This window comes from Chiloscyllium plagiosum, chromosome 1, assembly GCF_004010195.1.
Source record: "Chiloscyllium plagiosum isolate BGI_BamShark_2017 chromosome 1, ASM401019v2, whole genome shotgun sequence".
Taxonomy (NCBI): domain Eukaryota; kingdom Metazoa; phylum Chordata; class Chondrichthyes; order Orectolobiformes; family Hemiscylliidae; genus Chiloscyllium; species Chiloscyllium plagiosum.
The window spans coordinates 64,698,325-64,711,694 of record NC_057710.1 but is presented as its reverse complement, the minus strand read 5'-3'; the positions used below and the strand labels follow the sequence as shown (position 1 = coordinate 64,711,694).

At 38.5% G+C, this 13,370-nt stretch overlaps 1 protein-coding gene across 1 annotated transcript in view; it reads right to left on the bottom strand.

Moving 5' to 3' along the window:
• The window catches only part of parp8 (poly (ADP-ribose) polymerase family, member 8), a 361,099-nt gene that overhangs the window by 34,534 nt on the left and 313,195 nt on the right, over positions 1–13,370 (bottom strand). The window contains exons 16-19 of the mRNA XM_043688244.1: positions 10,707–10,832; positions 6,921–6,986; positions 2,408–2,475; positions 1,080–1,128 (exon numbers count right to left, since the gene is read on the bottom strand). Coding sequence (XP_043544179.1) covers positions 1,080–1,128; positions 2,408–2,475; positions 6,921–6,986; positions 10,707–10,832 — 309 coding nt within the window. The remainder of the gene's footprint in view (positions 1–1,079; positions 1,129–2,407; positions 2,476–6,920; positions 6,987–10,706; positions 10,833–13,370) is intronic.

The following is a 13,370-nucleotide window of genomic DNA, read 5'->3' as shown; positions in this document are numbered from 1 at the left end:
TTTCCTCCCCTGCATCACTCAACAATCTGGGACTGATTTTATCCAGCCCTAAAGATTTATCCAGTTTTAATCCTGTCCTCCCCTCTGTCTATGCTAACTTCTTTAGTTGTACCACAGTTCTTCTACTTAACTTCTACACCTTCATCATCCCTTACAAAGTATTCATTTAGAAATGTAACTACATCCTCTGTCTCCATGCACAAATTGCTGCTGTCGTCTTTAATGAGTTCTATACTTTCCCTCATTATCCTTATTTGAGGATTTGCCTTTATTTTATCTGCTCTAATCCTTTCATGTATCATTTTAGTTCAACTAATCTTTTTAAGTTCCCTCTTTCAAATTCAGTACTCCTCTCAGGCTTTTGCTGTTTTAAGCCCTCTGTCTGTCAGGAGCCTCCCTTTTTCTCCTTATCCTATCTTATCTATCCCTTAATATCCCAAAGTTCAGAGGATATTGTGGTATAGCTAAGGAGGTGAAAGGGATTGAGGGTCAGTTCAAAATTTCTGGAAAAGCATACCAATCGGGCCACCATTATCATAATGCTTTATGTTTTCATTAAAACCGCCACATCAACTTCAATCACTTTGGCTTGAAGGACCAAAGACCAAAAAACCTCATCACATGAAAATTCCCCTTCAAATCTCCCATCATCTTGACTTGTAATTATACCAGCATTCAATGTCACTGCACCTAAAAAGTTGCAAGTCCCTCCATTACAATACTTTCAGAGTGTACAAATTATAATACAATTTAAGAATGCCATTGACCATCACCTTCGAGAACAGGTAGACATTGAAAATTAATGTTGGATTTATCAGAGATACTTGCATTCCATGAATGAATTACATAACTAAGCAGGTGTCATGCTGCTCTGCTACAGCTACAGAACTGTGGATATCTAACAAGGCAATGTTCCTTTCCCAAACTGGTCTATGCATTATATGGGATGCATCCCATCTAGTTAAAAAGTCAACAGAGAGTAGAATAATCACTGATTTCTATATTCACAGGTCTGCAAACAAAATTATTTTCTCGCAAATACAACATTTCATCTTGGATACTATGATCAAGTCACTTACCCTGTTTGCAGGTAATTTTACAATATGGGATCTGTTACTGGAAATTATCCTGGTTAAAACAGAAACAATGTATAATTTTGCATCCTTGAATCAGTAATTTCAACATGATAATAAAGAAAGACAAATAATTAACAGACCTCCTGGTTATCAAGGGAAATTTAACAAAAGCACCTTGTTGCGCAATCAAAGTGATTTGTCTATGTGACTATAATATCAGAAACAGTTGTTCTTAAAGGAAAGGTATGCAGCAACATAAACAGGAAAATGTTCCATGGAAATAAGGCAGTGTGTCTACTATCAGGGAGGATCAGAAAATTGGACTGCAAAAAATGACTTTTCAGCGTAACTCGTAGATTATCTCTCCTCAAATCACTTGTAAACAAAAAAAGATTTATTTAATGGACCAAATCTGATTGGACAGGGGAAATGAGGAAATGTAAGAAATATGTATTACTGTACTGGTAGTTCTCCTATAATGTCATAGTTGCGTTCCAGAGAAGCTTTGCTAAATAGAAACAATGGGGCAAATGGGCTTAGGGGCAGACCAGCAAACAAAAACACCAACGATTGCTCAAAAATCATCCAAAAGCCTAACATAAAGTATAGAAGAGCCTGAACGGAGGTTTAAATCATATTTAATAACAAAATAGAAGTAAATTTAACACATTACATTGAAAAAATATTATTATTGAAGGGATAGAGGGTCATCGTCATCACCACCTTCAGGTGTAGTTGTGGCTGCAGAAGTGGAAGGCTGTGGCTGATTGTCTTCTGACTGTTTCTTGGGGGTTGGTTTTGATTGTGTGATATGCAAGTACAAAATCAAATCAGAAAGGCAAATATTATGGATAAGAGTAATGCAATCCAACAGGAATTATATGGGTCTTATACACGAATTGTGCTAGAATATTCTTGACTCACAGGGAGACCGATGAACATTCGTGAGTTTAATTTTTGAGATGAAGCTGCTCAAAGTATGGTACTATAACTCACACATGCTCTGATGGCAGCTGACATTGGCACATGCGCAGAACAGCGCAGAGACTTCAGCGCTGACATCAGCGTATGGGTAGAACAAAGCATGCGAACCAATTGCTGCTGGAATCAGGCTAGTGCAAACAGTGGTAAGTGTTCTCGAAAACACTGTTCTCTAATTCTTCAGTGATGTTATAGCCAAACCTCGCTGACAAAACACGCTTTATACAAGAACCATCTGTAGTCAGATTGGTTCAAGTCCTCAACTCTGAGCAGGCTAAACTGAAGGGGTTACAGGAAACATTCTTATTTGTTCCATGAGATTTTATCATTTAATGCTTAAATAAAAGTACCATTGTAACAGAGGATGTGCCAGAGGATCCTGCTTGTCCATTTGTTTCTTGATTTCCAAGTATGGTGCCTATTGAAATTTTAGAAGAAAATAAACATTTGATTTGATTTATTTACTGTTGCATGCATATTGTTACAAAATACAGTGAAAAGTGCTGCATAGTGTTTTTATTTTTCCCGTTGCACCTGATGTGCTCAATTGTGACCAAAGCATCACAATATATTGTATTACAAATAGCAGCCAATGAATATATACACACATCTCACCAAAACATCAACAGCTAAATTAATATTTTTGAAATTCATTAAAAGCCCACATGCTCACAAGATTATTTACCTCTGTCCAGATGCTGAGAGATTTTTTATGTATATCTAGTGTTTTCTGTTTAAGTTCAGATTTTCTCTTATTGTATCAGACATAACAGCCTTCTATCTTGTTAATAATCACTATATTATACAAAGGACATGCCCCAAGCTGCTACAGAGCATAAAATTACTGAGTCAGCAGCAAGCATGGAAATCAACATCTTCATTGCCATCTGACCATGACATGTTCTATTTAATGTCACCTCCACAATGATTTTATTGCATTTAATTTAATCATCATTTTAATGGATCTACTAAAAGTGTGAAGATCTCTTAATACATTGGCCTTTATAGTTCAACACTTGTCTCCCTGCAGAACTGTCTGGGTTACATCCAGAAAACACTTAAATAAAGATGAAATGAAAGATTTTAGTAAGTGCAGCCCCTTCATATTCCACAAAGGGACTGCTATGATCACATTGTATAGTGCAGACATTGCCTTACAATTTTAGTGCAGCATGTAACATCACTGGTAGGAGCTAACAAAATTATTGGAGCGGAATGGAATAGGGAACATTCTCTAGGAAAATATGCATGATTCTAGTATAATCTAGACATACAGTCATGGAGCTGTACAGCACAGAAACAGACCCTTCGTTCAACTCATCCGTACCGACCAGACATCCTTAATTAATCTTGTCCCATTTGCCAGCATTTGGCCCATATCCCTCTAAAACCTTCCTATTCATATAACCATATAATGTCTGTTGTTATTGAACTAGCCTCCAACTCATCCTCTGGCAACACCATCCTCTGTGTGAAAAAGTTGCCCCTTACGTCCCTTTTAAATCTTTCCCCTCTCATCTTAAATTGTAGTTCTGAACTCTGTTCTCCCAATTCATGTCTCATGACTTCATAAACTTCCATTAGGACACCCCTCAATCTTCAATGCTCCAGGGAAAATAGCCCCAGCCTATTCAGCCTCTCCCTATAGCTCAAACCCTCCACCCTGGCAACATCCTTTGAAATCTTTTTGAAACCCTTTCAAGTTTCACAACATCCTTCCGAAAGCAGGGAGACCAGAATTGTATGCAATATTCCAAAAGTGGCCCAACCAACGTACTTTTCAGCCAGAACATGACATCCCAACTTGCTCTGACCAATAAAGGAAAGCATACCAAAAGCTTTCTTCATTTCATATTTACCTGTGACTCCACTTTCAAGGAACTATGCACTTGCACTCCAAGGTCTCTTTGTTCAGCATATTACTATTAAGCATATAAATCCTGCCTTGATTTGCCTTTCGAAAATGCAGTACCTCACATTTATCTAAATTAAACTCCATCTGCCACTCCTTGGCCTACCTGCCCATCTGATCAAGGTCTTGTTGTACTCTGAGGTAAATTTCCTGTCTGTCCACTACACCTCCAATTTTGGTATCATTTGCAAACTTACTAACTATGTTCACATCCAAATCATTTGTGTAAATGACAAAAAGCATTGGACCTAGCACCGATCCTTGCCACACACCACTGGTCACAGGCCATTAGCTATTTGCATAAAACATTTGGTTGGAAAACACAAAAACAGTGCACAAAACAAAATGAATGCACTTTATGCAAAATATAAAAGTGACACCTTGGAATATTTGACTACCTTAAAGATGCTATAGAAACGCAAGTAGTTCTTGTAAGTCTGAGACAATATCTCTTGTTCAAAGTACCTTACTCCAGTGCTCTATAAGAGACTGCAGCAATAAATAGATTTTCAAACATAAACAAAAAAATGCTGTAAATATTCAGCAAGAAAGGCAGCAACTATAAAGGAAGGTTAAGTTTTAATTTTTCAAGCATAGTTCTGCATCAGAACTGGAAGTAATTACAGGTGAATAGCTTATAGAAAGGGACCAACTGAGGGAAGAAGATAACACATACATGGAAAGAGAAAAACAAAGGTAGTGATTAGGTGGGATCAGAAAATTGCCAATGTAACATTACAAAGAGAAAGGAAGCATCATGTGTGAATTGAGAAAATGAAAAGACTTTCAAAAACAGGAAATGTGAACACTTAAAGCAGGTTAATTTGGTTGAATATATTTCTCATATTTGTGTAAAATATCTAAGTGCACCACCTCATGAAGATTTGCATGTTTGTTCTAATTCTCTCTGAGGCTGCTATGCAATTGATAAAATAGGGAGCAGCAATATACAACCAACAATGCTTGAAATCATTCATTGTCAATTTTTTTTCCTTAGATGAGAATTAATATCAACTTGGATTTGCCTTAATTCTCAAAGTCACATTATTTGCTGAATTTTTATATATAATCACTCAACGAGATCATATTTTGAGATTTGATAGTTCTATAAAAGTTTCCTTGGATTCGCCCAGAGTCAAAAAGTGTGGTGCTGGAAAAGCAGATCAGGTCAGGCAGCATCCAACAAGCAGGAGAGCTGACGTTTCAGGCATAAAGCCGTCATCAGGAATATGCCTGAAACATTAACTCTCCTGCACCTCGGATGCTTCCTGATCGGCTGTGCTTTTCCAGTGCCATACTTTTTAACTCTGATCTCCAGCATCTGCAATCCTCACTTTCTCCTTGCCCAGAGAGTGGCGAGTCTGTGGAATTCATTACCACAGAAAGGAATCGAGGTCAAAACATTGTATGATTTCAAGAAGGAGTTGGGTTAGCATTTGGGCTTAAAGGGATCAAGGCATATGGGCGGAAAGTGAGATCAGGGTATTGAGTTGGATGATCATCCAGCTGCTCCTATTTTCTCTGTTTCTGTTATAAAATACAGGCTACAATGTTAGTAATAGTGTCCTTTTCACAAAACATTCAGCACCTGTGAAATTTTTAAAGGGTTAAGGAATGGTAAATCTCAAAGGGTGATTCACTTGATAATATTTTGTAGCCAGAGACAAATATATTTTCTTAGTGATGAAGAAAATTAGAACAAAAACTACTTTTGCAGAGTTTTCCTTTTTATAGTTTACAATACATGCTGATTATAGCAGTAAGGCTCAAAATAGTTTTTCTCAAAGGCTCCTCTTGAGATTTCGCAATTATTACTTATTGGTTTTCAGGAACTTCTTTCTCAGTCTCACTAATTCCTCCATAAGATTATACAATCAATTAGTAGTAATATTATCAAGTGAATCACCCTTTGAGATTTACCATTCCTTTTTGTATTGATATATAGCAATTTGGACTCTCACAGAAGCAGAATTAGAAGAATTCATCAATCTCCCCAATAATCATCACTGCTATTTTCACTTAAAACCACAACAAACAAGAAAAGCATTAATTTCCTAGATCCAACAACTTTTTAATTTGCACATGACAGCAGGCCTACATTAGCAACAAGCACTTTTTAGACTACACTTCCATACACAAAAATGTCATCACCCTAACCACGGTCTTCACAGATTGGCAAGGTCACAGCTAAATCATTGCATGCATTATTCTAACACTGTCACTGCATCTCAGGTATGTAAGACACTTTATGATATGAGAATAAATAAATCCAAATTTTTATAAAATGTTAAATTATAGAACTGGCATAGCTTTCATCACAATCAACGTCTACTATATTTTCCCCCATGTGTAAGCTTCTGAAGTCTTACAGCTTTTATCTAAGTCAGAAGTCACATGACACCAGGTAAGAGTCCAACAGGTTTATTTGAAATCACAAGCTTTTGGAGTGCTGTTCCTTCATCTGGTGACCTGTTGGACTATAAACTGATGTCATGTGACTTCTGACTTTGTCCATCCCAATCCAACACTGGCACCTCCACATCATAGCTTTCATCTAGCCAGTGCACATCTGCACCCATAGCCCCCCAAACTCACACCTCTTGACCCCATTCCGAACTTCACTTGTCTTGCTGACCAGTTTTGCTCCCCTACCCATTGACATGACTTCCTGATCCTACCCCCGTTCTCCTGACCTTGCTGACTGCCTCCACTCACATTGTTTGTCCAACCACAGGTTGGATCTCTCCCATGATTGTTGCTGATAGGCTCCTCACTATTTCCTTCCAGTCTCTTTATAAAAGGTCTTTTCTGATTGGTCACCTTCTTGAGTGGATTTTCCAAGAAGATTTCGAGTTTTTGGAACTGGACCTCCCCTGTATCCCTAGTTATTTTGAATGTTGATAGATGTAGCTTTGGTCCCAGTGAATGCAGTCTAAAGCTTTGGGGCTTACCTGGGTCATTTCCCTGATGGATGTGATGCTGTCCAGTGCTTTAACTAATCGTTCATAATCTTTTTTCTGGTTAAAAATAAGAAAGACATTTTAGCACAGAGATTACAATATAGGCAAGATGATGGTTAACAATAGTAAGGTGCCTTAATTCTGTTTCAAATGCATAATATTGCATCACAGTTGTGAAACTGAATCAGATCATTTACCCCTCGATGTTGCTGTTTCACACTTAGATATGACTGTATTTACTCACCCCCACCTATTGCACCTATACACCAATCTAATCTTGCACATTGCTACAGTAATTTTGGCGACAGAGGGAAGAATATACAAACATATGAATCAAGAGCAGGGTAAGGTCACTCAGCCCTTTGAATTTATTCCACTGATTTTATTTTAACCTCAACTCCATATTCCTGCAAACCCCTGATAATCTTTCAGTCTTTTACTTATCAAAAATCTATTTCCTTCAGCTTTACAAGTATTCAAAGAAGATGCAGGAGAGTTTACCAGGGACTCTCAACTCTCAGGAAGAGGAAATAATTCTCCTCATCGCTTATCTTACAAGGTACAGCCCCTTATTTTTAATGAGTGACTTCTGACTCTAGATTCTCCCACCAGCTCTTTTGTCATTCGACCTGTCAAGTCTGAGTCAAGACATTACCCGATTTTCTGGAACTGCCTCGATAAGAAAGTTCCGAATCACAAGGCTTTTGCTTCTGGTTGGGGTAGAGGTGTTGGGTCCAGCTTTGTAATGAAGTCATGTCTGCTGACCTAACTCACGAATGCTAGGAGGACATGACTGTCAAGGAGACCTCTGTTCTTTGGACCTTCATTTCCCACCACCTACCACCATGACCTCTCAGACTCCATGCCAACGTATACCTCCAAACGAACACTTAGGTTTAATGCAGCCTCCCTATATCATGGAAAGCAAAAGCTCCTCATGACAACTTCCAAACTTTTAAATGTCAAACAACTAATCACTGATGAAACTAATATTTTTCTGTTCATACTCTTAATCCTTTACTAACCTCTTTAGTTGAAAAATGTGGTGTTGGAAAAGCACAGCAGGTCAGGCACTTCCAAAGAGCTTTGGGCACAAACCTGATAAAGGGCTTAGGCCCGAAACGTCATCTCTCCTGCTCTGTGGATGCTCTCTGACCCTGCTGTGTTTTTCTAGTGCCATACTTTTCAACTCTGACTCTCCAGCATCTGCAGTCCTCACTTTCTCCTAATTCCTTTAGTTGTCAATCAAAATGTGAACTCAGAAACATGCTGAGATGGTACAACTTTTGAAATTCAGTCAAGCATTCATAATGAGTATACTTGACAAAAAGTGTCAACAAGAAAATAGGTGGCAGGTTTAGATAGAGGATCTGGATCGGTGCAGGCATGGAGGGCCAGAGGGCCTGTTCCTGTACTGAAATTATCTTTGTTCTTTCTTCTAAGAACTTTATTGAAACTATATGAACAGAAAATACACCAATTGATCTCTCAATACAAAGTGGTCCAGAGATATATTTTAGCAGTAACAAACTTATAGTTACAACTTTATTTTTAAACAATTCAAAAAGAAAAAATTTTAAAAAAAACTTCAAATGGGGAGTGTTAGACAGTTCATATCCATCCTAAAGAGCAGTTAGCCCATTTGTGACTCTCGTATTGTGGAATAAGATTGTTGCAAAAGTCAAAATGGGGTGTCTTTGAACTTATGTACACATAGCTCTGTTGAATTCTGGTTTCCCATCTATGTGAATCATACCTCGTCCACCTTCCCCTATTAGTAAAAATGGAAGCTGTCAGAAATGGATGTGGAACTTCCATTGGGTCCAGCCCACTTTTTCTGCACCAGAGACTAACACAAAGTACATTACACAAACCCTTAACTATTAGTGAAGAAAATGTTCTCTTGTTCCCCATTCTAAACCTTATACATGTCATTCATAGTTCCTAGTTCTAGATCCTAAACTATTAGCAAACATCTAGTGCTAATCGTCCTGCTTCATCCTTTACAATTAAAAAAAATTATAGTCATATTGACTGACAATCTGTGTTCTAATAGGAAATTCCCAACTTTTCAAGTGTTTCATTATATTTGGATTTCCTGGCTGAGTGGATCTTCTTAAAATGAGAATGACAATGCTACACAAAATTCTCTAATTAAAGTCTTATTAAGGTCAGGCAGATAGACTCACCATTATGTCCTGGCTTTTACATTCTTTAACAATTGTGCTAGAATTTAAAATTCCATTAAGCTTTTTAATGGACTTATACAGACTTATATAGATGGCTAACAAGTGTAAAGATAGTCTGCCTTAATTTTAATGCAGTCAAGATACACTGCTGAAAAAGAAATTTCTCTGGTGAATGTGAATAGTTTGAGCAAGTAAAATAAATTGAATTGAGTACATTAAATTTAAGCTTATTCCTGAAATCTACTTGTATGCATTTTTATGCTGAGCAATCATTTTCATTTAAATGTGACTAGGTTTATAAAAACCTAAAGGAAGAATGTAAAAAGGCTATTATCTACATTTTACATTCATATTATTCTACCGTGAACTTTATGCTATCTATTTATCATCCTGAGAGAATTGAGATATAAAAAAACCCTTCAGATCACCAAAAGTAATTGAGATAAACTTTGGCAGATCTATCCATTTCACAATACAGCTAATCAACTCTACTCTGCAGATAACAATCTGCGCAACACAGAATTCTTACGTTCCTTCAAGTATTTGAACATCCTACTCCAAATCCATATTCCCATTCATTATTAAATATTTGTCAAAACTGCATCCTCATCAACAGTGTCTAAGGGTGAATGCAGATTAAAAAGAATAAGTTAGAATAGTCACATTCATTTGTGCCTTTGATAAGAGTTATTTCAATAATGTAATGGCCAAACATTGAATTGGAGGAATTCAAAGATTGGGTTCCTGGAAAGGCTGACATGGATTTGGGAGATAACAATACATTCAAGAAGCTCAGAGAGGAATGAGAGGTTAGAGATGAGATGGTAATTGTAAACATGGTGGGTCAATGTAAATGTAAACCAATTGCTAAGAGTTAGGCTGTATAAATGTCAATTCAACCAATATGATTACAGAGGAGAAAGTGAGGACTGCAGATGCTGGAGATCAGAGCTGAAAATGTGTTGCTGGAAAAGCGCAGCAGGTCAGGCAGCATCCAAGGAGCAAGAGAATCGACGTTTCGGGCATGAGCCCTTCTTCAGGAATCGACGTTCGGATGATGCCTGACCTGCTGTGCTTTTCCAGCACCACTCCAATCTAGACTATGGTTTCCAGCATCTGCAGTCCTCACTTTTGCCTAGTTGATTTTAACCCAACTACAAATCCCCTTGCAAGGATGCCTGCCTAGACTCTGGTTTCCAGCATCTGCAGTCTTGCAGGCCAATCCTACTCCACTTTTGCCCTATGCAATAATTAGACAAGTGTCAAATGAAGTGTTTAAAAAGTTCATTACTACCCGCAATAAAACATTCCTACTTTTATATTCCGTTGTCACTAAAATAAACACCATCATTCCACATGCCTACCTAATGACTTGCTGCACTTGTGTATTAATGTTTTGTAATTCATAAGTACACAGATCCCTTTATACAATGAATTCTGATATTTCTATCCATTTTTCTGCTTAAGTAGGCATATTCACATTTTCCCATGTTGTACGTCATTGGCCTAATACCAAGTAATCATTCAGATACCAGTGATATACTAGACAGTCATTAAGCAGATGTTAATTAACGCAAAAGCAAAATACCCTAGGATTAAATGCCAGGCTCCGATGATCAAGGGGATCCACTACAGATGGATATGGCTCAAAAATGACTACTTTTCTGGGAGATTCCAGAGCAGATCGGCACATGGACACTAGCAAATCCACCACCTGCAATAACAGAAAAGAATCAATTGGAAGTGTGGTCAGTGAGATAGGACCAAGCATATTAGGCACATACAGGATATGCTCTTTGTGTGGTTTACTGTGCCTAAAAGCAATATGCATCCAGATTTCGAATGAGGTTCTAAAGCAGAACCACCAACTCCAAAAACGATCCCAATTGTTTGTAATCACAAATAGCTTTATTAAGTTCAATATGGAGCATTATTTGCTCACTTTAGCTCAGTTGATAGGGCTTTTACTTATGTGTTAAATATTTCTTGCTCAGTGGTAGGGTTCTTGTGGTGCAATGTTGGTGCTATACCTCTAAGCTAGGAGGCCTTGTTGTGTTTGGACATGATCAATTTCAGTATTTTACAGATACAAACGGTGCTGAACATTGTGCAGTCATCAGTGGGCATTAAAATTTTGACCTTATGATGCAGGGACAAATCATTGGTGAAGCGGCTGAAGATGGTTGTGTCTTAGACATTCACTGAAGAACTCCTGGAGACAGGTCCTCGAGCTAAGATGATTGACTTTTTTTATTCGTTCATGGGATGAGGGTGTCACTGGCTAGGCCAGCATTTATTGCTCATCCCCAATTGCCCAGAGAGGAGTTAAGAGTCAAACACATTGCTGAGAGTCTGGAGTCACATGTAGGCCAGACCAGGTAAGGATGGCAGATTCCATCACTAAAGGACAGAACCAGAAGGATTTTTCCTGACAATCGGTATGGATTATCATTAATATCATAATCCCAGGTTTTTTTTATCAAATGCAAACTCTACCATCTGCCATGGTGGGATGATGACCTCTAAGAACCACAACCTTTGTGCCAGTGGAGAAGTTTCCCCTGATTCCCACTTAATATTGCTAAAGCTCCTTGATGCCACACTCAGGTTAAATGTGACCTGGAAATCAAGGGCAGTTACTCTCACTTCCTCTCTCGAGTTCAGATCCAAGCGATATATCCAAGAGATATATGGCCCTGACTGAACTCAAAGTGAGCATCAGTGACTTAATCTCGAATGTCAAATGTGTTAACAGTCCTGGGATTTGGTTAAGCTGCAGAAATATTCTACACAGGAGGCTATTTCATCTGTTCTGGTAACAAAAAGCCATCCTAATTCCACTTTCCAGCTCTTGGTCTGCAGCTTTATAGGTTACACTACAAGTTCATATCCAAATATTATTAAGATACCAAGTATTCAAAGTTAGCAATTTCTTACCAAAGGTCTCAGGTGTGATATCGACAGCCGTTGACATCAAGGCTACACTTGACCGAGTGTGGAGCCATAGCAAAACTTGAATCAATGGGATCGGGGGCAAACTCTCTGCCAAGCTAGTACGGTGGCTCAGTGGTTAGCACTGCTGTCTCACAGTGCCAGAGACCTGGGTTTGAATCCAGCCTCAGGTGACACCACTCCCGTGTAGAGTTTGCACATTCTCCCCGTGTCTGCATGGGTTTCCTCTGCGTGGTCCTGTTTTCTCCCACAGTCCAAAGATGTGCAGTTTAGGTGGTTTGGCCATGTTAAATTGTCCATACTGTCTAGGGAAATGCAGGCTAAGTGAGTTAGCCATAGTAAATGTGGTGTTAGAGTAGGGTCTGGGTCTGGCTGATGCTGACTCAATGAGCCAAAAGTCTTTCCCTGCACTGGTCAGAGTCATACCTGGCACAAAGGAAGATAGCTGTGGTTGTTGGTGGTCAGCTCCAAGACATCTCTGCAAGAGTTCCTTAGGGCTAACCATCTTCAGCTGCTTCATCAATGACTTTCTCTCTACCATAAGGTCAGAAATGGGGAGGTTCACTGATGCTTGCACAATGTTCAGCACCATTCACTATCCTCTGGTAGTGAAACAGTCCATGTTCAAATGCAACAAGATCTGGACAATATCCAGGCTTGGGCTGACAAGTGGCAAGTAACATTGATGCCAGGCAATGACAATCTCCAATAAGAGACAATCTAACCACTACCCCTGACATTCAATTGTGTTACCATCACTGAATTTCCCCACGATCAACATCCTGGGGTTGCCATTGATCAGAAACTCAACTTGTCCAGCCATATAGTACATCGCTGGACATCAGAGTGCATCTGGGAAAATTAACAAACCATGAAATTCACAACTAATCTTGAAGGAATTGAACAAACAGTGAATTTCACAACTAATCTTGGAGGAACTGTTGGGCGAAGTTCACAGCACAGAATCAGATAAGTTAATTGTTGTTTTAAGTCTGTCCAAGAGAAAGGCTGCAGTAGTGAGTATAGTGGATTCTTTCTTGATTATATGTTTTTGGAGATAAGTCTTTTGATTAAACTTAAAATATAAAGCCATAGCTATTAATTTAACCTGGGGCAGTATTTGTAGAGGAACAAGACAGTGTTATTTTCTGGGTCTGTAGATTGTGAAGGAGCAAAAATGACCTTTGCAGTGATATGTACTTCTTGTCAGATGTGGGAGTTGAAAGAGAGTTTAAGGGTTACTGCGGATTATATCCGCCATATATACTGTTGGATGCGAATCTTATCAGATCGAATGGAT